The sequence below is a fragment of the Pongo abelii genome, chromosome 1 (genome assembly GCF_028885655.2).
Source record: "Pongo abelii isolate AG06213 chromosome 1, NHGRI_mPonAbe1-v2.0_pri, whole genome shotgun sequence".
NCBI lineage: Eukaryota > Metazoa > Chordata > Mammalia > Primates > Hominidae > Pongo > Pongo abelii.
Window position 1 is genome coordinate 191,146,506 of NC_071985.2, and position 26,847 is coordinate 191,173,352.

Sequence of the window (26,847 nt, forward strand, 5' to 3'; positions counted from 1 at the left end):
TCACCCGAGCAGTGTACACTGTACCCAATGTGTAGTCTTTTATCCTTCACCCCACTCCCACCCTTTCCCCTGAGTCCCCAAAGTCGATTGTATCATTCTTATGCCTTTGCATCCTCATAGCTTAGCTCCCACTTATGAGAACATACGACGTTTGGTTTTCCATTCCTAAGCGTAATAGTTTTAACAAATTTTTAATTCTTACCTTTGTCTGGTGTTAGACTAATGCTTTCACTCAAACTACTGTCATAGTAACTGAGGCATTTACTGCATTTTTCCTTTCTTATGAAGGAGAAAATTAAGCCTTAGGGAAGTTAACATATCCAAGGTCACACAGTAACTGTCAATAGTTGGGATTCTAGTCTTGAGTCTTCAGCTGCAAGGTCATGAATGGTAGTGAGTTTTTTGTAAATTATAAAGCGTTACATTTCTGTGTAGGTGGGAGAGGGGAGAGAGCTCCTAAGTATTTTGGGCTGGGTGTGATGACTCATGCCTGTAATCCCAGTGCTTTGGGAGGCTGAGGTGAGAGGATCATTTGAGGCCAGGAGTTTGACATCAGCTTGGACAACACAGCAAGACCTTGTTTCTACAAAAAAAAAAAAAAAAAAAAAAAAAAAAGCCCAATGCAGTGGTGTGCACCTGTGGTCCCAGGTACTAGGAAGGCTGAGGCAAGAGGATTGCTTGAGCTCAGAAGTTCGAGGCTGCGGTGAGCTATCATCTGGCCACTGTACTCCAGCCTGGGCAACAAAGCAAGACTCTGTCTCTTAAAAACAAAAAGAACTTATTCAGAGCTTTTTCAAAATACTTAGTTCTGTTTCACTCCATGCCCCCAGATAATATGTTATTATACAACTGTTAGTGTGTTGTGATGGCTGCTTCCTAAATGTGGATAGTTTGTGACTCAGTTTAATGTACACTTGAATACTGCTTATGTTAAAAAAAATTCCATGCTTTCCTGTTGGTAATGGAATATAATACAGTAAATAGCTTGTATTGCAGCATACTCATTAGCTAATGCCTGGCTTTTAGTACTCATATTCTGGTTGTGTCATTCTACTCTTTCTTGATACATATTAGTTTTCAAAAGATATGGAGATTTTTGCTGTTGGCACCAAATAAAACCATGTAAATAAATTATGGATGTAACTGAATGAGTTAATATAGTTGTTCAACTATAGTTGATGCCACAGAGATTTGTTTGTGACTTGGAGGACTTTGAAATTTCCTGACTTCAATGTGAACCTTAGCCTTCTTTTGTGAGATTTCCCTGTTGCTGTTCAGTTGCCTGGGTTGGGAGAAGACTGGTATATGTTTGTTCTTTCAGTCAACAAGGCTAGGGTTCAGGACGTCATTTAAGGACAGTAATCTAGAGGAAAAATGAGTAACACTGGAACTAAAGCATTGAAGCTAGAGCGGATTGGAAAGATAACTAGAAGTTAGAATTTGATAGTAAATGGTAACTTATTGGAGGTACTAAGGGTGTTGATGTTTGGACAGTTCAGTATATGAGATCATTTTCCCTTGCCTGAGTTTTGAACTGACTGAGAAATAAGAACCTACAGATGAAGCAAGACAGTACCTTTAAAAAAATTAGCATTTTATTCAGGTAAAAATCACATACTGTGAAGTTCACCATTTTGAAGTGTACAATTCAGTAGTTTTTAATGTATTCACAAAGTTGTGCAACCATTATCACTATCAATTAGGCCATTTTCATCACTCTAAAAAGAAACCTCCTAGCAGTCACTTCCCATCTGCAGTCTTCCTCTCTTCCCCCATCTCCTGGCAACCACTAATCTACTTTTCATTTCTATAGATTTGCCTATTCTGGACATTTCGTATAAATGGAATCATACAGCATGTGGTCTTTTATGTCTTTTTCACTTAGCATAAGGCTTTCAAGTTTCATCTATGTTGTGGCATGTAAAAGTACTTCATTCCTTTTTATGGCTGAATAAAGTTGCATTGTATATTATATGCTATTAGATAAACCATGTTTTGTTTATCTGTTCATTAGTTGACAAACATTTGGGTTATTTTCACTTTTTGGCTTTATGAGTAGTGCTGCACATTTGTGTGCAAATGATCATTTGTGTGCATGTTTTTGTAGGAACATTTAAATTCTCTTGGAGATGTATATGCTTATAATTGCTGGGTTTTATGGTAACTCTGTGTTTAAGTTTCAAAGGAGTTGTCTTTGTTTTTGATAAAACCTATATTGTAGAACGTGACTTAGGTTTAAGAGCCAAATGAGTTGGCTAACTTTCTGCAGCCCCTCATCCCTATCTGTCAATGGGACAGTGCACCCTAGAGGATGTTTGGGTCAGCAGAGCAGACACACTCGGATCATTGTCTTGTAGAATCCTGGATGGAGAGCGAAAAGAAAGAGACTGAGGGCTGGGTGTGGTGGCTCATGCCTGTAATCCCAGCACTTTGGGATCCTAACCAAGGCAGGTGGATCACCTGAGGTCAGCAGTTCAAGACCAGCCTGACGAACATGGTCAAACCCTGTCTACTGAATACAAAAAAGTACCCAGACATGGTGATGCATGCCTGTAATCCCATCTACTTGAGAGGCTGAGACAGGAGAATTGCTTGAACCCAGGAGGCGGAGGTTGCAGTGAGCCGAGTTGGCGCCATTGCCCTCCAGCCTGGGCAACAAGAGTGAAAACTCCATCTCAAAAAAATAAAAAGATTCTGAGTCCCTGGTACTCAGTTCTTTTGTTAAGTTAGCTCTATGTACTAACCAATTTACCTCTTTGGAGAGGAATGGGTTAAGAGGCCAGGAGTGTTTACTGAAGTAATTCCTCATAGAGACTAAGAGTTGGAAAAAAAATTAGTCTGCTCTAACAAAGAGTAAGAGTTAAGCTAGAAACCTGAAAGCCATTCTTAGATGAAAAGGCTGTGCCATTTTATCCAGGAAGGAAGTATATTAAGAAAAGATGATGAATTCAGTTTTAAACATGGTAAATTTGGGATTTCCAGGAGGGAATGTTAGATATTTGTTAGGAGATCAGGAGATTGCTGTCTGCTAGAGATGAAGAGTTGAGATCTATCTACCTACAGGCAATTAAAATACAAGACTAGGTAAATCACACATAAAACAGTAGAGAAGGATGTCTAGTAATTTTTTTTTTTTTTAAAGAAAGCTGCTCTGCTGTGTACGAAACCGTGACCCAGAAGCAGGTTGTCTGTGAGTGGTTTAGCGCCAGGTTCCCCACGAAAGTGTGTTCCATGACAGGCAAGGGGACGGCTGCCTTTTCAGCCACACCCCATTTCCCAGGACGAGGGGCAGTCCACACTGGACCCTGGTCCCAGGGATGTCTAGTAACTTTTGTATCTGCATTCCTTGTGGTTTTATTGTGCTAACTGATGTTTCTGCTGTATTTTGCTGTGAGCAGCTGATTTCCTTCTGGGTTTTGTGATTTTTAATTGTGAACACATTTATTTTGAGATCTTACCTGTGGGAATTTTTCCAGGCTTAGGTCAAAGGTGATTTCCTCCAGAGAGAACGTACGTTCGCTTCTATCAAGATTGGGTGGGGGATACAACCATCCTAGGGCTACCCTAAACACAATTCTAGGTATGAAGCTTTTTTTTTTTTTGAGACAGAATTTTGCTCTTATTGCCTAGGCTGGAGTGCAGTGGTGCGATCTTGGCTCACTGCAACCTCTGCCTCCCAGGTTCAAGCGATTCTCCTGTCTCAGCCTCCCAAGTAGCTGGGATTACAGGCACATGCCACCATGCCTGGCTAAATTTTTTGTATTTTCAGTAGAGACGGGGTTTCATCATATTGGTCGGGCTGGTCTCAAACTTCTGACCTCAGGTGATCTGGCTGCCTCGGCTTCCCAAAGTGCTGGGATTACAGGCATGAGCCACCACGCCCGGCCGGTATGAAGCTTTTAGAACCATAATCTAGGGGAAGATCAGCTTGTGGTTGTGAAATATCAGGGAAGACACCCTTGCACTGCTGTCACAGTCCCTGATCCCCTCCCAGCACTAAGTGCTGAGGTTAAAAAAGTAGTTTTCCTGGCAATTTTCTTGGTTAAGAACTGAACATTGCTGCTGTCATAGTCCTGGATCCCCTCACGAGCCCTAAGTGCTAAGGTTAAAAAAGCAGTTTTCCTGGCAGTTCTCTTGGTTAAGATCTGAATGTTGTTGCATCTTGTACATTGGGTCCCACAAGGTCTTGGAATTGCAAGCCAGAATTCATATTGCTTGGCATAATGCCCTAAAGGTGAAGGAAAGCTATTATCAGTACTCTGCATACCTTTCTAGTTTCCACTGTTGCACCTAGTTTTTGGATTCTGATCATACCTCATTTTCTGTCAAGTTTTTGATTTCTATGTAAAGATTTTAAGATATTTTACTCAGCATTTTATTTATTTTCAGTGGTTACGAGATTGAGCCATCCACCCTGTCATTCTGGCAGAAATGGAAGTGTCTATCTGTGTCTCTTTTCAGTGTATGCAGGGATAATTATTAGATGCAGGGACTTCAGTCACCTCCTAAACCAAAGGTTACAAACTTGCAGCAAAATCCAGTTTCTGTTTGGCCCACATAGTATTCAGGAAATGAAAATCAGGGCCAGGTGCAGTGGCTTATACCTGTAAGCTCAGCACTTTGGGAGGCTGAGGAAGGAGGATCACTTGAGCCCAGGAGTTCGAGAACAGCCTGGGCAACATAGCGAGACCCCATCTGCATTTTTTTAAAAAGTTAAAATAAAAAATCAAGAGATTGCAGGTAATATTTTGGATTTTTTTGTTTCTCTTGAAAAATTGGAAGTTCTTAAAATGCTGGGTCTATAATACTCCTGCCTAGCAACAATTGACTAGAACTGGGAATAGCCCTGATCCCTTCAGACTGAACATGCTCTCTTCAGTTGCTCACAGTTTCCGCCACTTGTGCAGTGTATGCATATGTATACACTTAAACCCATTTTACCTTATCCCATTTGTGTGTCACCATTAGGCATTTGTGAATCATCATTCTGCCTAATGAAAATATTGATACCCTCCCATGTGCTCCATAGTAGTGCTGATAGACACTTTTACATTTGTTGATTTATTTAATTCTAACAACAAGCTTGCAGTTTAATCCCCTCTGAATAAAGTTTTGTAGGTGGTATTAGCCCCACGTTACAGATGAAGAAACTGAGGTTCATTGAAGTTATATAAATCCTTTAAGGTGTCAGTAGTGCCACAGTTAGAATTTGAACCTAAAATCTAGAATTTGAATTCAAAGCTCTTTCTGTTTCAGTGCTTCTCTTTACTACTACTACTACTACGACTACTTTTTTTTTAAAGTAATGGAACTGTTTCTTAGATGAAGTCTTTGTGAAGTCCAATGTTTAAAACCAATAAAGGTAGCACTATTTTGATGGAAGAATAGATTTGGTGGGGCACTTACTTGGGGATTGGAACCTTGCATGCTTAACTCTATGGTAGCTTTGGGGCACCTCTCTAGAATCCCTAGGACTCTACTAAAACAGTTTGGACACTCTTTATGACATAGCCATAATCATTTGTTACATCTTATGAAATCTCAGCTTCTTTAGATGTTACAGTTATAGTGTATCTATTTCTGTTATGCTTCCTGATATGTCTGTAGGCTTCCTGATATGTCTGTCTGTCTTAGTGTAATCCCTCTTATGACTCAGTAGCATTTTTCTTTCATGTAAGTTTGTGTTCTGATGGGGTGATTCTTTTAGCATTCTACTTCTGTTTTCAGAGTGTTTTAAATTAAATCTAAAGTGAGACTTACGGTTTAATTTACTTTGCAGTATCTGATAACTAACTCTTCTTTACTTTTCAGATTCTCTTTGTGGCCAGATGGGTTTGTATGGACAGGCTTGTCCATCTGTAACTTCATTAAGGTGAGTGCTCTTTTTTTTTTCTTTATTAGAACATATAGTATTTTAAAAGTTAGACTGGTCACCTCATATTACAATGAATTTCAAGGTGAGATTCAGAATAAAATATTGTAGCTTGTTTTGTCAAGTAGTGCAATTTGGTGGAATGGAATGATATTTCTGCTTACTGAAATTTTTGTGGTAATGGGATTTGGATATGCTTTTAATCTTCATTTAGTGAACTGAGTATAGTGTGGTGGTAATTTGTAAATGAAACAACATAATTAACACTTCTTTGTGTTTCTTTTAAAAAGACTAATCTGGGCCGGGCGCAGTGGCTCACATCTGTACTCCCAGCATTTTGGGAGGCCAAGGCGGGTGGATCACCTGAGGTCAGGAGTTTGAGACCAGCCTGGCCAACATGGCAAAACCCTGTCTCTATTAAAAATACAAAATAATTAGCCAGGTGTGGTGGCTCACACCTGTAATCACAGTTACTCAGGAGGCTGAGGCAGGAGAATCGCTTGAACCTGGTAGGTGGAGGTTGCAGTCAGCTGAGATCGTGCCACTGCACTCCAGCCTGGGGGACAGAGCGAGAATCTGTCCTAAAAAAAAAAAAAAAGCCCAGGTGAGGTGGCTCATGCCTGTAATCCCAGCACTTTGGGAGGCCAAGGCAGGCGGATCACGAGGTCAAGAAATTGAGACCATTCTGGCCAACATGGTGAAACCCCATCTCTACTAAAAATACAAAAATTAGCTGGGCATGTTTGCACGTGCCTGTAATCCCAGCTACTCGGGAGGCTGAGATAGGAGAATCACTTGAACCCGGGAGGCGGAGGTTGCAGTGAGCTGAGACCTGCCATTGCACTCCAGCCTGGGCGACGAGCGAAACTCCATCTCAAAAAAAAAAAAAAAACCTAAACCTGCTTTCTACTCAATTTAATTAGAACATAGTAAATTTGGTTGCTTTTGTAGCAGATTATTAAATAAGACTGAAGATACTAATTTTAATTTCTTTCTAAGGGATGGTAAAAACATAATATCTAGATTTCTCTCATTTACAATAAAACATGAGAAATGTAAAAAGTAGGAACTGTTTTGCTGTGTACAACCCAGTGGTTTCAGATTTTTGAAGTCACCAGATCAGTTTTGCCAGTCAATTCATATGTGAAGTCAAATTAGTAAAGCAGATAAATGTGTGACTTCTTTTTGCTGGTGTAAGCTTCCATGTTCTACCTTCACACTGGCCCCTGAGGGATTGTCGTGGTTCCCAGAGTGAAAAATAATCTAAACCGAATCTGCTAATTGAAATCTTAGAATATGAAGTGTTTATGGCAGGACCTACTAGTTACATGTGGTGGTGTAGTCAACCATATCATTTATTCATCTAGCATATTGAGCATCTACTGTTGTCAGATACTATTCTAAATGTTGGGGCATAGCAATGAGCGTAACATGTAAAAATCCTGTAATCATGGAATTTATATTTTGGTGGAGGGACAGTTAATAAACAAAATAGTATAAGTATCTGTTAGTGATATGATAAGGGCTAAGGAGAAAAATGGAGAAGGGGAATAGGAAATAATAGGAGTATGTGTTGTTTTAGACAGGCCAGTCCTAAGGGAAGGCTTCACTGAAAAAGGGGACATTTGAGTGAAGATCTTAAAGTATGATGGAGGGAGCCATATATTGGATAAGTGGTAGTCGAGCATTCTTTAGGCACAGAGGGAGTGCAGGAAGGTCTAAGGCAGGAGGCTGCCTTGTATGTTTGAGGAGGAATGGAGGAGGTCAGTGTGGTTGGAGCAGCCTAGATGATGAAGAGTTACAATTGCCCAGCTTTGGAGGGCAGAAGGAGAGAGAGGACAGATACAAAATTGCCAGAGCCATGATTGGGAAGTCAAGGAATCCTTAGGCTTGAGAGAAATCCTGATTTTCCAGAATGCCACACACACACAAAATGAACAATGAAGTTACGTTTGTAGTTTTTATGTACTTGACTTTTCACAAGTCAAGGCTGACTATCCTATTTCTCAGTAGAAAAGCATTTTTTTTGGTAAAACAACTGTTGTTATTTCTTTAGTGTCCACTTTCTACCAATTAGACTTCCTTAAGATATTTTAGTTGTGGGAAATGCTGAAACACTCATATATTAAGGTAATTGACTGAAATTTTAAATCTCTTTATGTGAATACTATATTTATCTTTAGGTTAAGCCTTTATATGACATTGGGTTAGGAATGTGTGTAACTTTTGTTTGATGAAAGAGAAGAGGTAACATAAGTTATAATTTACTCATTGTGTTGTAATTCTTCTGCACAATATTCTAGAATCAGAATTTTTTGGGATATAGCTATATATCTAGCATTTAATTTATAAACTGAGAAGCCTTATGGCATCTGAGTCATGATATCTAATCATGGTATCTAGCATTTAATTTATAAACTGAGAAGCCCTACGGCATTCGGAGTCATGATATTTAGTGTCCTTATGTATGTCTTTCATTTCTCTAATATTCTGTGTGGTCCACCTCTGAAACAGAGGATTCTCATTCTTAGATGTATGTGTAGAAGACCATTGTCTGTCACCGATTTTTCTTAGTGGAAGCCAGTATTGTTTTGAGACGAAGAAGGGAAGAAAAACTGGATTACTTAATAACCACAATAAATTTTAGTCTACTTTCCCATAGAGTCTTCCCAAACCAGAAATGGCCCCTGCAAACTACGCTACCCAATAGGAGTAGAGCCAGAACTCTTAAAGTAACTCAAAACTACTGAAAAATACTGCTTGTTTGCCTTCTCTGTCTTGTATATACTACCTTGTATATACTATCTGTATATCTAGAAAGTGGCTAACCTCAAGACAGGAAGCAAATGAGTTGGTGGAGAAGAACTGGACATATGGCTGGGAATCAGAAAATGGATAGGCAGGTGGGAGTTTGTAGGCACAGGTATGAGTGGGAGTGGACAATTTATGTATAAGTGAAGGCAGTGAACAGAAGGAAAGTATAAAAAATTTGTTGGTTAGAAGAGGATAGTTAGTAAATGAATTAAAACTCTCTCCCCCAGTCTCCTTAAATATTTTGGGTAAGGTAAACAAGTATTGTTTTCTGTGGATGATAGTGGATCCTTGTTTAACCTGACTCTGTTAGAATTGTTGTTAAAATTAGGCTTACTGTATTTTTATGATTAAAAAGTAGTACATATTTATTGCAGAAAATTTGGAAAGACTGAACTTGCCTTTTTTATACCAGTAGATATTATATGTGAATTAGAAAAAGACCCTCTAAATTTTCCTTAAAAAAATGGCTGCAAAGTAGTTGTAGTGATAGTTAAGTATACTCTGTAATGTTAACCAAATTGCTCTGACACTTTGGTCTACTTTACTTGCTAGTATAGGTAGAATTGCATTTCAACAAAAGTCACTGTAACAACATCATATTCTACATGAGACTGTTTTATCATTCAGGGTTCTCTAGGGAGGCTGAAACCATACCAGTATTTGAACAGAGATAATACTTTAATAGAATTGATAACTAGATATAAATGTGTTAACTAAGTAACATAAAGGATAAAAACAAAACTAAAGTATCACAAAGATAGACATAACAGGCAGCAGCTACTGCCTGTAGGGCTCAGGGACCAAAGGGAACGAGAAAACATTAGGAACTTAGAGGAAAGTCCCCGAAGAAATGAAACTTAGACCTCTCAGAAGCCGCTGCATGATTGATGCTGGTATCTGAGCTTGGAAGAGCGGTTCTGTGAGGTTGAGACACAGACCTTGCTGGCTGATAATGGTGTCTCTCAGTGGTTTATGATGAAGCTAGTTCTGCAGGTGTTGGAAGCACTGCAAGCTGGATTCACTTGTTGCTGTTGGAAGGACCTGCTGCTGTATGGCTGAAGGAGCCTTTGCTGGGGAAATGGCTCTTACGAAACCTGAAGATTAGATAGGAAGATACAGTCTTTTGTTCCTCCTCCAACCTTTCAGTCCATCTTTAGTGCCTCTTCTTGGGAGAGCTTTATAGGAAGCCAGCTGGCAAAGAAGGAATGTGGTTCACAGAGAGTCTTAGTGCAAGCACCACAAAGTAGAATATGGGTAGGGGTGCTGCAGTTTGGAGCTGAGGGGCAACAGCTTAATAGCTGCCATCCTTGTTCCAACGGACTGCTGAGAAATAGGGTACAAGAAGGTATTTTCTAAGATGTTTTGCAGCTAGTATTTATGAGATTTAGTAGAGTACTGCATATTACTTAAAAAATCCTCAAAAGTTTTTTAAACACTGAAATTATATTAAAAATTTATGTTAAGAATCACAAGTATTTGCAGTCTGAATCTATTGTATTTATATCCTGAGTTTGGGTGATAAGAGTCTGGATAGTGAGGGATAGGCCATTCACATCTGTTCAATTCCTGAGTTTTGGATAGTAAGAGTAAGAGTTCAGAGAGTGGGACTGGGCACCGTGGCTCATGCCTGTAATCCCAGCACTTTGGGAGGCCAAGGTGGGCAGATCATGAGGTCAGGAGTTCGAGACCAGCCTGGCCAATATGGTGAAACCCCGTCTTGACTAAAAATATAAAAAATTAGCTAGGTGTGGTGGCGCTCGCCTGTAGTCCCAGCTACTTGGGAGGCTGAGGCAGGAGAATCGCCTGAACCTGGGAGGTGGAGGTTGCAGTGAGCTGAGATTGTGCCACTGCACTCCAGCCTGGGCGACAGAGTGAGACTGTCTCCAAAAAAAAAAAAAGAAAAAAGTTCAGAGAGTGATGGATATAATTTCTGTTAAACAGTAGAATCTTAAAAGTTTAGCAGAATCTTTTTATTTCCTGAGTTTGGATAAGATGGATTTGAATCCTCAGATGTACCTGTATTTTATTTCCAAGTACAGATTCAGTAAGAGCAACAGCTTACTGAAAAAGCAAAGGCTTTCCTTGATTATTTGCTTTATGCAGACAAGTGAATAAATACGTATGTATCTCATATGACATACTTCTTTTACATATTGTAACAATAGACCATTTTTTGTAACTTCCTTCTGTTTCAGTTTTTAATTTTTGTGGGTAAAATGTATATTTATGGAGTACATGAGATATTTTGATACAGGCATGCAGTGCATAATCACATCCGTAAGTGGGGTATATTCATCACCTCAAGTGTTTATCTTTTGTGTTACAAAGAATCCAATTATACTCTTTTAGTTATTTAAAAATGTACAATTAAATTATTACTGACTATAGTCACCCTGTTGTGCTATCAAACACAAGGTCTTAGTCACTCCTTTTATTTTTTTGTACCCATTAATCATTCTCACTCTCCCTGATACCCCGCTTACCCTTCCCAGCCTCTGGTAACCAACCATCCTTCTACTCTCTATCTCTGAGTTGTTTTCATTTTTATCTCTCACAAATAAGTGAGGACATGGCAGTTTGTATTTTTGTGCCTGGCTTATTTCACTTAGCATAATGACCCCCAGTTCCATCTGTGTTGAAAATGACAGGATCTCGTGTATATATGTACCACATTTTATCTGTTCATCTGTTGAGGGACACTTAGGATGCTTCCAAATCTTGGCTATTGTGAACAGTATTGCAAATAATATGGGAGTGCAGGTATCTCTTTAATATACTGATTTGCCTTCTTTTGGGTATATACCCAGCAGTGAGATTGTTGGATCTTATGGTAGCTCTACTTTCAGTTTTTTTTGAGGAACTTCCAAACTGTTCACCATAGTGGTTGTACTAATATGCATTCCCACCAACAGTGTACAAAATCCAGTGTTCCCTTTTCTCCACATCCTCTCCAGCATTTGTTATTGCCTGTCTTTTAGATAAAAGCCATTTTATCTGGGGTGAGATGACATGTTACTATAGTTTCGATTTGCATTTCCCTGATGATCAATGACATTGAGCACCTTTTCATACACCTGTTTGCCATTTGTATGTCTTTTGAGAAATGCCTATTTAGATCTTTTGCCCATTTTAAAAATCAGATTATTAAACTTTCTCCTATACAGTTATTTGAGCTCCTTATATATTCTGGTTATTAATCCTTTGTCGAATGGGTAGTTTGCAGATATTTTCAGCCATTTTGTGGCTTGTCCCTTAACTTTGTTGATTGTTTCCTTTGCTGTGCAGAAGCTTTTTAACTTGATGTGATCCCATGTGTCTATTTTCGCTTTGGTTGCCTGTGCTTGTGGGGTGTAACTCAAGTAATCTTTGCCCACTCCAACATCCTGGAGAGTTTCCCCAATGTTTTCTTTTAGTAGTTTAGTTTGAGGTCTTAGATTTAAGGCTTTAATCCATTTTGGTTTGATTTTTGTATATGGCAAGGAATAGGGGTCTAATGTCATTCTTCTGCATATGGGTATCCAGTTTTCCCAGCACCTTGTTGAAGAGACTGTCCTTTCCATTGTATGCCCTTGGAACCTTTGACAAAAATGAGTTCACTGTAGATAAATATATTTGTTTCTGGGTTCTCCATCCTGTTCCATTGGTATGTCTGTTTTTATGCAAGTACCATACTGTTTTGGTTACTATAGCTCTGTAGTATAACTTGAAGTCACATAATGTGATTCCCCCAGTTTTGTTCTTTTTGCTCAGGATAGCTTTGGGTATTCTGAGTCTTTGGTGGTTTCGTATAAATTTTAGGATTTTTTTTTTCCTATGTCTGTGAAGAATGTCATTGGTATTTTGATAGGGATTGCATTGAATCTTTAGTTTGCTTTGTGTAGTATGTACATTTTAACAATATTGATTCTTCTAGTCCATGAACCTGGACTGTCTTTCCTTTTCTTGGTGTCTTCTTCAGCTTCTTTCATAAATAATTGATGGTTTTCATTGTGGAGGTCTTTCACTTCTTTGGTTAATTCCTAGGTATTTTATTTTATTTGTACCTATTGTAAATGAGATTATTTTCTTGATTTCTTTTTTGGATTGTTCACTCTTGGCATATAGAAACTGGTTTTTGTATGTTGATTTTTGTCTCCTGCAACTGTCAGTTCTAGTAGTTTTTAGGTGGAGTCTTTAGGTTTTTCCAAATATAAGATCATATCATCTGTAAACAAGGATAATTTGACCTCTTCCTTTCTAATTTGTGTGCCCTTTATTTTTTTCTCTTGTCCGATTACTTGAGCTAGGACTTCTGTTAATTTGGTTCGGTCAAAGCAAAATAGGTTTGCTGTTTCCTAGGGCTTGTTGAAATGGAACCCTTTCTGCATTTCTGAATTACCTAACATTTATTAGAGGATTTATTTTATGGTTCTCACATGTATACAGCTTGGGACACAGTAGTACTTGTAGTAGTTTCTGGTGATATTTAATGCCTTCTACCTGAGATCTCTTTCGCTTACATTTTTCTTATTTATCCCTTTTTATCACTCATTTTTGTTAATGCTTCTTCCTTAAAGATGCCTTTTATTATTGATCTAATTTGTCTACTTAGGGTATGCCAGGGAACACATAGAAATATTTCAATGCCCCAGATGAATTTCCTGTTCATCTGTTTCCTCATTTCCCTCCTCTTGAAATTGATGACCCTGCTGTTTAGAACTACCAGAAGAAGGCAGATTTATTTCAAGCCTTCTTGCTACCTCATTTCTAGAAGCATACTGGTATTGATAAAGCAGCTGTGGTATATAGACTTAAGATAATGTAGATACAGGTTCACATCTCTCTCTTCTTACTATTAGACCAGGCATTATTTAAGCACTTTAAGTTTATTAAGTTCCCCCAACAATTCTATGAGGTCAGTACCATTATTATCCTTACTTCACAAGTGAGGAAACTGAGGTAAAGTTAAGTAACTCAAAGATATATAGGTAATTAGGGATAGAGCTGGGATTCATACATAGGTCCTTATCCAGTGCCCATGCTTTAACCATTTAACTCTACTGCCTCTTGGCTATAAGTATTTATTGTAATTTCAGGCTTTTTTCTTAAATGAAGTCTGCCAAACAATATTCTTCTTAATTGAGGGTACTATAAAAAATAAGTAAAAAAGAGAAATGTCAGTGCAGGAGACTGTGGAAAAAGATAATAGAAAACCAGCACTTTAATTTTGGAATACTAAAATTGGAAAAAAATCTTGTTTAAAATTGATAAAATATTTTGCTTTTTTGTTAGCAAAAGACAGCAGATTTTTTTTTTTTTAAATTTCAGGGAGATGGAGAAATTTTGAGTTTTTATGAGGGGGAATCATATATCAGAGGTAATAGGGAATAAAAAGCATCACTGAATATACTAATGAGTTAAATATAAAACACATGCCTACTGACAGTGCATGTATAGTGCAAAATAATACTACTGAAAAATAAAAAAAATTATATGATTTGATATAATATGCTTATCATAGGCAAGCTTTATGGTTCAGTGGCACTCAGTGCAGAGATGTATCTTTAGGCATTTGGAGCACCCACTTTTCTAGATTAGGGTTTAGGCTGTACTCTACTTGCCATACAGAGAACTTGGGGCAGTGGAGATTTCCCAACTCCATGCCTAGGCATACCTCTGGGTAACTGGTGGTTGCCCATTGGACCCCAACTCTCCCCTGCCCCCCATACCTGGTGCTTGTGCCCTGCTATTGGGAGACCTGTAGGTGGGCCTGCCTGGTCTGGACCCACCTGTCTTGGTCTCCTGCTCCAGGGCTGGGCAGGGAGCTCAGACACCTGTGCATTCTGCAGATCAGCCCCACTGCTTGAGGCAACAGAGAGCTTCTCTGTAAACAAGGATCACATATATACCCATCTACAATGGCTTCAGCTGGCTCTTACCTGTGAGTGCCACCAACTGACCTGGAAGTTTAATTGCATGACACAGTAGAAAATCTGCTGACACAAGTGTGCAGCACTAGGGATCTAGATAAACTTCCTGAGACCTCCACCACCCTGGCCCCACAAGATGCAGTAAACCTGCTCACGTGCGCAGTACATCACTAATACAACCAGCATTTGGGAAAACTACCATTCAAAGGCTATCTACAACCAAGGAACTTAATACAGACTCTTTGCCACTGAAAGCACCCAGAACTAAAGCCAAAAGACCCTATGACCCTATGCAACAGATATTATAGACACCTCCTGAAGGGGAGAAAAATCACATCCAAATGAAAGCAAATTCAAAAAATAAGGAGAGACGGCTTATCTAGATTTGAAGCAACCAGAGGAACAACTCTGAAACTATGAAAAAAGTGTGTTACAATGCTCCAGAAGGATCACACTAACTCTTCAGCAATGGATCCTAACCAAAATTAAAATCTTTGAAATACAAGATAAAGAATTCAGAATGTTGGTTTTAAAGAAGCTCAATGACATCCAAGAGAAAGTTGAAAACGCTCACACATCAGAAAAACAGTTTGGGATATGAAAGGAGATATCACTAAAAATGAACCCAAACATCTTTTGGAAATGAAAAATTCATTGAAAGAATTACAAAATATAGTTGAAAGCTTTAATACTAGTCTAGAGAAAGTAGAAGAAAGAATTTCAGAGCTGGAAGACAGGTCTTTTGAGTTAACCGAGTCAGATGAACATAAAGAAAAAAGAAGTAAAATAAGTGAACAAAGGCCAGGTGTGGTACCTCATGCCTGTAATCCCAACACTTTGGGAGGTGGAGGCGGGTGGATCACTTGAGGGTCAGGAGTTCAAGACCAGCCTGGCCAACATGGTGAAAACCCCATCTCTACTAAAAAATACAAAAAAAATTAGCAGGGCGTTGTGGCGTGTGACTGTAATTGCAGCTGCTTGGGAGGCTGAGGCAGGAGAATCGCTTGATTCCAGGAGGTGGAGGTTGTGGCGAGCCAAGATAGTGCCACTGTGCTCCAGACTGGGTGACAGAGTGAAACTCCATCTCAAAAGAAAAAAAAAAGTGAAAAGTTCTTGGAGAAATATGGGATTGTATAAAGCATCCAAACTTACAGGTTATAGATATTCTAGAGAAGAAAAAGTAAAAAGTGTAGAAAAGATATTTCAGGAAGTAATTAGGGAAAACTTCCCTAGTCTGGGAAGAGATTTAGACATCCAGAAACAAGCTCAGAGAACTCCTGAAAGATAAATTGCGAGAAGAACCTCGTCTAAGCATATAGTCATCAGACCGTTCAAAGTCAGTGTGAAGGAAAAAATTCTAAGAGTAGCAAGAGAGAAGGGATTACCTATAAAGGAAATCCTATCAAACTAACACCAAACTTCTCAGCAGAAACCCTGCAAGCCAGCTGGAAGAGATTGGGGGCCTATTTTTAGCGGCCTTAAAGAAAAAATTACCAGCCAAGAATTTATTTTGTTTGTTTTTTGGACAGGGTCTCAGCTTGCTGGCCAGACCTGGAGTACGGTGGCGTGATCACAGCTCACCACAGCCTTTACCTCCCAGGCTTAGGTGATCCTCTGGCTCAGCCTTCCAAGTAGCTGGAACTACAAGCACGTGCCACCATGCCCGGCTAATTTTCTTGTATTATTTTGTAGAGACAAGATTTTGCCATGTTGCTCAAACTGGTCTTAAACTCCTGAGCTCAAGTGATCTGCCCGCCTTGGCCTCTCAACATACTGGGATTACAGGTGTGAGCCACCGTGCACAACCACCGGCCAAGAATTTTATATCCTGCCAAAAAATAATCTTTGTAAATGATGGAGAAATAAAGTCTTTCCCAGACAAACAAATGTGAAAGGAATTCATCACCACTATACTGATCATATAAGAAATGCTGAAAGGAGTTCTAAACATATTAACGAAAGGACAGTACTTACCATCATAAAAATACAAAGCTCACAGAGTCTATAAAGCAGTTATATAGTTGAAACTCTAAGGCAGCTAACAATACTGTGACAGGAACAAAACCTCACATATCTATATCTCTGTCTCTGTCTTTTTTTTTTTTTGAGACAGAGTCTTGCTCCATCATCCAGGCTGGAGTGTAGTGGCACGATCTCGGCTCACTGCAACCTCTCTCTCCTGGTACAAGTGATGCTCCTGCCTCAGCCTCCCTAGTGGCTGGGACTACAGGTGTGTGCCACCACACCCAGCTAATTTTGTATTTTTAGTAGAGACAGGATTTCACCATATTGGCCAGGCAGGTCTCAAACTCCTGACCTCGTGATCTGCCCGCCTGGGCCTTCCAAAGTGCTGGGATTACGGCGTGAGCCGCCGTGCCCGGCCTGTATATATATTTTAAGATGGAGTCTTGCTGTCTTGCCCAGGTTGGAGTGCAGTGGCATGATCTTAGTTCACTGCAACCTCTGCCTCCTGGGTCCGAGCAATTCTCCTGCCTCAGCTTCCCAAGTAGCTGGGATTACTGGTGTGTACCACCACACCTGGCTAACTTTTGTATTTTTTAGTAGAGATGAGGTTTTGCCATGTTGGCCAGGCTGGTCTCGAGCTCCTGACCTCAAGTAATCCGCCCACTTTGGCCTCTTAAGGGCTAGGATTACGGGCATGAGCCACCACACCCAGCCACATATCAGTATTAACCTTGAATGTAAATGGCCTAAATGCTCCACTTAAAACATACAGGGTGGCAAATTAAATTAAAAAAAAAAAAAAAGACCCAACCATCTGCTGCCAGCAAGAGATGCCCCCGCCACACACTGGTTAAAGACAGTTACAGACTCAAAGGGGTGAAAAAAGATTTATCATGCAAATGGAAAACAAATGCCAGCAGTAGTATCCATTCTCGTATCAGATAAACTTCAAACCAATAACAGTAAATAAAAAAAAAAAGACGAGCATTATATAATGATAAAGAGTTCGATACAACAAGAAGGTTTAACCATCCTAAATATATATGCACCCCACACCAGATTCATAAATACTGCTAGGCCAAAGCAAACAGATTGATAGCAATACAATAATAGTGGAGAACATCAACACCTCGCTGACATCACTGTTCAGATCATTGAGGCAGAAATTCGAAAAAGAAATTCTGGACTTAAACTGTAGACCAAATGGACCTAATAGACATTTACAGAACATACATTAATCTCATCTGCACGTGGAACATTCTCCAAAATTGACCATATGCTTGGCCATTAAAGCAAGTCTCAATACATTCCAAAATACCGAAATCAGATCAAATATCTTTTTGGAGCACAGTGGAATAAAATTAGAAATCAAATATCAAGAGGAACTCTTAATTATTCAAGTAGATGGAAACTAAACAACATGCTCCTGAATGAACTTTGGGTAAACAATGCAATTAAGGCGGAAATTGAAAACAATTTTGAAATAAATGAAAATGGAGACACAGTATACCAAAACCTCTGGGATACAGCAAAGACAGTGCTAAGAGGAAAGTTTATAGTGTTAAATGCCCACATTAAAAAGATAGGAAGATCTCAAGCTACCACCATACATCAAGGAACTAGAAAAATAACAAACCACACAAAAAGCTAGCAGAAGAAAAGAGCAAAGATCAGAGCAGACCTAAATGAGATAAAAAAAAAATGATACAAAGGATAAGTGAAACAAAAAGTTCCTTCTTTGAAAGGATACACAAAATTGACAGACTGCTAGCTAAGTTAACCAAGAAAAAAAGAAAGATTTTAAATATAAGCAGAAATGATAAAGACAACATTACACTTGACACCACAGAAATACAAAAGATCATCAGAGACTGCTGTGAACATTTCTGTGCTCATAAACTAGAAAAAGCTAGGGGAAATGCACAAATTCCTGGAAAGATACAACCTCGCAAGATTGAACCAGGAAGAAATGTGAATCCTGAACAAACCAATAACAAGTAACAAAATTCAATCAGTAGTAAAGGAAAACTTCTGTATTAGTCTGTTCTCATGCTGATATAAAGAACTACCTGAGACTGGGTAATTTATAAAGGAAAGAGGTTTAATTGACTCACAGTTCCACAGGGCTGGGGAAGCCTCAGGAAACTTACAGTCATGGCAGAAGGGGAAGCAGACATGTTCTTCACATGGCGGCAGGAAGGAGAAGTGCTGAGCAAAGTGGAGGCAAGCCCATTGTAAAACCATCAGATCTCGTGAGAACTCACTATCAAGAGAACAGTATGAGGGTAACTGCCCCCATGATTCAATTACCTGCCACTGAATCCCTCCCACGACACATGGGAATTATGGTGAGATTTGGGTAGGGACACAGCCAAATCGTATCACCTTCTAACAACAAAAAAGGCCAGGACCAGATGGATTTGTAGCTGAATTTTGCCAGACATATAAAGAAAAGCTGGTATTTAGAAAAGAATACTGAAACTATTTCAGAAAATTGAGGAGGAGTAATTCCTTTCTAACTCATTCTACAAAACCAGTATCAAAGTCAGGTGAGGACACCAGATACCAAAGTCAGGCAAGGACACAACCAGAAAAGAAAACCACAGGCCAATATCCCTAATGAACATAGGTGCAAAAATCCTCAACAAATGCTGAATCCAACAGCACATCAAAAAGATAATGTATCATGGTCAAGTGGGTTTTATTCCAGGGATGCAAGAATGTTTAAGCATATGCAAATCAATAAACATGATTCACCACATAAATAGAACCAAACCCCAAAACCATATGATTATCTCTATAGATGCAGAAAAGAGATTTGATAAAATCCAACATTGCTTCACAACAACCCTCAATAAACTAGACACTGGAGGTACATACCTTAAAATAAGAGCTATATATGACAAACCTACAGACAACATCGTGTTGAAGGGGAGAAGTTGAAAACATTCTCCTTAAGAACAGGAACAAGACAAGGATGTCCACTCTCACCACTCTTGTTCAACATAGTACTGGAAATCCTAGCCAGAGCAATTAGGCAAGAGAAAGAAATAAAAGGCATCCAAATTGGAAAAGAGGAAGTTTGCTGATAACATGACTGTATACTTAGAAAAGTCTGAACAACCCTCAATAAACTAGACACTGGAGGTACATACCTTAAAATAATAAGAGCTATGTATGACAAACCTACAGACAACATCATGTTGAAGGGGAGAAGTTGAAAACATTCTTCTTAAGAACAGGAACAAGACAAGGATGTCCACTCTCACCACTCTTGTTCAACATAGTACTGGAAATCCTAGCCAGAGCAATTAGGCAAGAGAAAGAAATAAAAGGCATCCAAATTGGAAAAGAGGAAGTTTGCTGATAACATGACTGTATACTTAGAAAAGTCTGAAGACTCCTAGACTTCATTAAAGTTTCAGGATAGAAAATCAATGTACAACGATCAGTAGCATTTCTATAAATAACTTCAAGCTGATAAACAAATCAAGAACCCAATCCCGTTTACAGTAGACACACACAGACACACACACACACACACACCCACACACACCCCTAGGAATACATTTAACCAAGGAGGTGAAAGATCTTTACGAGGAGAACTATAAAACACCAATGGAAGAAATTGCAGATGACAGAAACAAATGGCAAAACATCTTGTGCTGATGGATTGGAAGAATCAATATCACGAAAGTGACCATACTATTCAAAGCAATCTACAGATTCAATGAAGTTCTTTTCAAATTACCAACATCAGTTTTCACAGAATTAGAAAAACAGCGCTGGAGTTCATATGGAATCAAAAAAGCACTCAGCCAAAGCGATCCTAAGCAAAAGGAACAAATTCAGAGGCATCAGATTGCCTGACTTCAAATTATACTACAAGGCTATAGTAACTAAAGCGGCATGATAGTGGTACAAAAATATGCATAGAGATCAGTGGAACAGAATAGAGAGCCTAGAAATAAAGCCACATACCTACAACCAACTGATCTTTGACAAAGTTGATGAAAATAAACAGTGGAGAAAGGACATTAACACCCTATTCAATAGATGGTGCTGGGATATTGGCTAGCCATATGCAAAAGAATGAAACTGGACCCTTGTGTCTCACCATGTATGAAAATTAACTCAGGATGGATGGATTAAAGACTTGAACATAAGACCTTAAACTATAAAAGTCCTAGAAGAAAACTTAGGAAGAACTCTTGGATGTTGGCCTAGGCAAAGAATTTATGATGAAGACAAAATAGACAAATGAGACTTAATTAAACTAAAGCTTCTTCACAGCAAAAGAAATACTCAACAGATTAAACAGCCTATAGAATGGGAGAAAATATTTGCAAATGATTACTTTCAGAAAGGATGAACATCCAGAATCTACACGGAACTCTAATAACTCAACGAGGAAAAAACAGCTTCTTTTAAAAACTAGGCAGAGGACATGAGACATTTCTTGAAGAAATACAAGTGCCAACAAACACGTGAAAAAAATGCTCAACATTACTAATCATCAGAGAAATGCAAATTAAAATCACAATGCGATACCATCTTACACCAGTCAGAATTGCTGTTAAAAAGCCAAAGAGTAACAGATGTTGGTGTGGTTGTGGAGAAAAGGCAATGCTTGTACACTGCTGACGGGAATGTTCAACCTCTGTGGAAAACTATGGAGATTTCTCAAAGAACTAAAAATAGACCTACCTTTTGATCCAGCAAACACACTACTGGGGTTATCTGCCCAAAATAAAACAAATCACTATATAAAAAAGACACCTGGCCAGGTGTGGTGGGTCATGCCTGTAATCCCAGCACTTTGGGAGGCCAAGGCAGCGGATCACCTGAGGTCAGGAGTTCAAGACCAGCCTGGCTAACATCGTGAAACCTTGTCTCTACTAAAAATAGAAAAATCACTCAGACAAGGTGGTGCACACCTGTAATCCCAGCTAATTGAGAGGCAGAGGCAGGAGAATTGCTTGAACCTGCGAGGCAGAGGTTGCAGTGAGCCAAGATTGCGCCACTGCATTCCAGCCTGGGGGACAGAGTGCGACTCTGTCTCACAAAAAAAAAAAAAAAAAAAGGACACTTGTAGTCATGTTCAACACTATTCATAATAGCAAAGTCATGGAAGCAGCCTAACTGTCCATCAGCAGTTGACTGAATAAAGAAGTGTACTATACAGATACCATGGAATACTATGCAGCATAAAAAAGAATGAAATCATGTACTTTTCAGCAACATGGAGTTGGAGTTTATTATCCTAAGTGAAATAACTCAGAAACAAAATCAAATACCGCATCTTCTCACTTGTAAGTGGAAGCTACATAATGGGTATGCATGTACATAAAGATGGAAATAATAGACACTGAAGACTCCACCGGGGGGAGGGTGGGAGGAGGATGAGGGTTGAAAAATTACATGTTGGGTATAATGTTCACTATTTGGATTGTGGGTACACTAGAAGCCCAATCTCCACCAATATGCAATATACCCATGTAACAAACATGTATGTTTACCCCCTGAATCTAAAGTTTAAAAAAAGCTTCGCTTGGTTGCAAGAAAACAAACTCTGGATACATCAAGCAAAAAAGAAAAAGAATTTATGGAATGAATTTAGAAAACATGGTTGTGTTTTACAGAATACAAGGATAGTTTATTCTCTTGAAATGGAACTAGGAATTGATGAAATGCTGTTAGAAACCTAGGCATTGTACTTATTCTTCTGCGTTGAGTTTCTCTGAATCTAATTTATTTCATTTCTACAGGCAACTTTCTTTGATTTTTCTTACACATAGCCATTCTATCCCTCAAGTTCATAGCTGCTGCTTCTTCTTCTTTTTTTTTTTGAAACTGAGGTTCGCTCTTGTTGCCCAGGCTGGAGTGCAATGGCGTGATCTCTGCTCACTGCAGCCTCCGCCTCCCGGGTTCAAGCAGTTCTCCTGCCTCAGCCTCCCAAGTAACTGGGATTACAGGTGCCTGCCACCACACCCAGATAATTTTTTTATTTTTTATTTTTAGTAGAGATGGGGTTTCACCATGTTGGCCAGGCTGGTCTCAAACTCCTGATCTCAGGTGATCTGCCCTCCTCGGCTTCCCAAAGTACTGGTATTACGGACATGAGCCACCGTGCCCAGCCTCAAGTTCATGGCTTCTTTATTCAGGAGAGCAGCCTAAACTGTTTCACTTCTAATTCTAAATCCTGGGGGAGAAAATTTAGGTAAACAGCTTGAATCAAGTAGCACCCTTGGTTCAGATCCTTTAATTTGTTCCTGTATTACTGGTACAGACAAGGTATAGTACAACATTCAGAGCCCTGGGGATGGAGGCACCTCTGAGAAAGGGCAATGGTATGAGCTAGGCAAAACACTACAGAAAGCGTTTGAGAAAAAGCAGCATGTATCCACTTATGGTTGAGAACGGATTTCAAGAGAGGATAATTTTAGGATTCCTTATGGTCATTGGGTATTGAATGGGAGACTTGATTCCCAGCTTTATATTAGAACATCCAGAGTATCCTTAGAATTGGAATTGGACTCCTGCCTCAATTCTATTCGATCTGACAAATATATATTGGATACTTACATCCTTACTAGTGTTCAAGAGTCCATAAAAGCAACAAAAGAAAAGGAAAACAAAAAGATTATTCCACCCCCTACTAGTGCTTACTTGAGAACCTGATGGATAAGTGCTTGGCTGGGTCTCTTTTGAAGGTTAGGGATCTGAATGGGGCTTTTAGTATAGGGATCCATTTCTTCACAGTTTTATTAACACCTTCCCAGTCCCTCACATATATTTGGAGCTTGCAAAATGATATATCAGCTATGTTGAAAAGCACAAAGCATGGAGTTATGGAAAGACGAGACTATCTGAGTAAACAGAGGCTGAGAAAAAGATAGTGCTTCTTAGTATAGTGCAAGATAGGTCTATATATAATTCAAGAAATAGAAAACCAAGAGAAGCTCGTGAGACTGGATTGGAAGCCATATGAAATGGAGATAACTCATTCATGCTTTACCTCACAGCACAATTTTTTTTTTTTTGCTATCGATATCAAGAACCTAGTATGCTTAAAATAAATTCAGGAAGGAGGATTATTATTATTGCTTTTCAGATTTTTTTGGACATTTTAGTGGGTTTGGAATAGTATCTTGTTGTTTTAGTTTGCATTTACCTGATAACTAGTGATGTTGAGCATCTTTCTTGTGTTTATTGGGGTTTGTGTGTCCTTGTTTAAATTTTTTGTACATTTTGAAACTGGGTAGTTTGTCTTCTAATTATTGAGTTATATGAGTTCTCTAAATACTCTGGATACAAGTTTTTTTTTTTGTTTGAGCAAGAAAGTTTTAAATTTTGGTAACATCTGACTTACCAATTTTTTCTTACATTGGTCAAGCCGAGAAATATTTACTTATTCCTAATCACAAATATTTGTCTCTTTTTATGTCCAAGTTGAGAAATCTTTACTTACTCCAAATCACAAATACTTGTTTTTTATTTTATTTTTGGAGGTAGAGTCTCACTGTGTCACCCAGGCTGGGGTACAGTGGTGTGATCTTGGTTCACTGCAGCCTCCACCTTCCAGGCTCAAGCAATCGTCTTGTCTCAGCCTCCCGAGTAGCTGGGACTACAGGTGCCCATCCACCACACCTGGCTAATTTTTGTATTTATTTGTAGAAATGGATTTCACCATGTTGCCCAGGCTGTTCTCAACATCCTGAGCTCAAGCAATCTGCCCACCGTAGCCTCCCAAAGTGCTGGGATTACAGGCGTGAGCCACCATGCCGAGCCCACAAATATTTGTTTTTTAAAAACAGCTTTACTGAGATGTAATTGACATAGTACAATTTTATAAGTCTGACAAATACATACACACATAAATCATCACCACATCAGTGTGGTGAACATACCCGTCATTCCCAACAGTTGCCAAAAGTGCTTCTGTGAAGTTCTTCCCTGCTGTCCCTCTGTCTGCAAGGTATCTACTGATCTGCTTTTCTGTTCCTTATTATATATTTGCATTTTCTAGATTTTAACATAAATGGTATCATACAATATATATTCTTATTTTTATCTGGGTTTTGTTTCATTATTTTGAGATTTATCTGTGTTGCTGCATGCATCAGCAGTTCATTCCTTTTTATTCCATTGGGTATATTCACAACAGTTTGTTTATTCATTCACCTGTTGATGGATATTTGGATTGTTTTCAGTTTTTGGCTAAATACCTGGGGGTGAAATGACTGCCATATTGTAGGTGTATGTTTAAGAAACTGCCAAGCCGTTGTCCTTAAAGCAGTTGTGCCTTTTTAAACTCCCACCAGCAGTGTGTAAGAGTTCCATTTGCTCCATATGCTTGTGAACATTTAGTATGGTCAGTCTTTCAATTAGCCTTTTTGGTAGGTGTGTAGTGATATCTCAGTGTAGTTTTAATTTGCATTTGCCTAATAACTAATGATGTTGAGCATCTTTTCTTATGAATCTTTTTTGTTTGCAGCCCCTCTTTAGGGTTCTGTCCCCTGGCCTTGCACCCCCCTCCTCAGGGTCCCGTCCTCTGGCCTTGCACCCCCCTCCTCAGGGTCCCATCCCCTGGCTCCCACTCCTGCCTTTCCTCCCACGAGCGTTGGGATCCTGAGCCCGCTCCCGTCCTCCTGGCCCCATCCGGCTCCTGCCCTCGGCTCCTCTGAATCTTTGCTATATTTTATTTGTTGAAGCACCTGTTCAAGTCTTTTGCCCTTTAAAAAAATGGGTTTTCTCATCTCATTGAGTTTTGAGAGTTCTTTATATTTTCTGGATACAAGTCCTGTTGGTTCATCCCCTCCACCCACGGTGAGGTGGATCTTGCTTTGTTGCCCAGGCTGGAGTACAGTGGCATGATCATAGCTCATTGCAGCCTCGAACTCCTGGACTCCAGCGGTCTTCCTGCCTTGATTAAACAAAAACAAAAAAATTTTTTTTTTCTTTAGAGATGAGTTCTTGCGATGTTGCCCAGGCTGGTCTTACACTCCTGGCCTCAAGTGATCCTCCTGCCTTGGCCCCCTAGATGCTGGGATTACAGATGTGAGCCCTGTAATTTGTAGGGTTAAGCCCTACACAAGTCCTTTTTAAGATATATGCTTTGCAAATGGTTTCTGCCAGTCTGTGGCTTGCCTTTTCATTCTCCTAACACTGTCTTTGAAGAACAAAAGTTTTAAATTTTGATAAAGTCCAGTTTATCAGTTGTTTTATGAATTGCGATTATTTTTGGTGTCATATCTAAGAAATATTTGCCTAACCAGATTTTCTCTTATGATTTCTTCTGCAAGTTTTATAGATTTAGCTTTTACATCTAGGTTTGTTGTTAATTTTTCAGATTTTTATGTATGATGTGATGTAAGGGTCTTTGTTAATTTTTCTCCCATGCAGACAGTTGTTTCAACATAATTTTTTAAAAAGTCTTTCCTTTCCCCACTGACTTGTCTGATGCCTTTATCAAAAATCAAGTGACTGTATGGGTCTTTTCTTGGACTCTCTTCTGTTGATCTATGTCTGTCCTTTCTCCAAAACTTGGTCATTGGAATTTTACAGTAAACCTTGAAATCTGACAGTCTAAGTCCTTTATGCTTTTGAAATTGAGAAAAGAGCCTGATATCCCATATCTGCTTAGTGGAGGGTTGAAAATTAGGGTATTCATATTTACAAATTACCAAATAAAAATTTAAAAGATAGTAAATAACTGTGGCTTCTTTGAGCACATGGGAGGGGATGAATAGTTCCATCAAGTAAAGATTGTGATGTTTTAAGGAAGAAGTTGCTGTACTTGATAAGAAGAAAAAGATAAAGTCTGTGATAAAGACAGCAAAGTTCAGATGTTTTAAAGTGATGGCAAGAAAGAAAAAATAGAAACAAAAAATGTAGGGTCTTTTAAAAGGAGCCAGTATAATAGAATAAAGAAGATAGAATAAGAAAGACTTTAGGCAGAGAGATTCTTAGAGTCTTGGTAAGTTTAAGCTGCAGCATCTTTACACGGGGATTATTAGTGAATATCCCAAATAGTGCTGGGATTTTCATGTAAGTCAGTTATCTTCACACTTTTTCACTCCTTTTCATACCATGCATGGAATTTTAATGATAATCAGTGTTGATGTTTTATGTAAGTAGATAATGACTGATGCACTGTTACAACAGAAGGTCTGTTTGTTTAGATATTAACTAGTAGTAGGTAACGGTCAGCTGACTCATGGTGAGATCCATAACCTTAAGGGATTCTAGCTTAACTTATTCCTACTTATTTTTTTGAACTCCTTC

At 39.0% G+C, this 26,847-nt stretch overlaps 1 protein-coding gene across 5 annotated transcripts in view; it reads left to right on the forward strand.

The window, feature by feature from the left end:
- Positions 1–26,847, forward strand: part of FOXJ3 (forkhead box J3) — a 154,369-nt gene that overhangs the window by 18,227 nt on the left and 109,295 nt on the right. For all 5 annotated transcript variants that reach the window (XM_009251624.4, XM_009251635.4, XM_009251630.4 and 2 more), the window contains one exon: positions 5,812–5,872. In XM_009251624.4, the coding sequence (XP_009249899.1) occupies positions 5,829–5,872 (44 nt within the window). In that variant the 5' untranslated portion in view covers positions 5,812–5,828. Of the gene's footprint in view, positions 1–5,811; positions 5,873–26,847 lie in introns of those variants that run through there.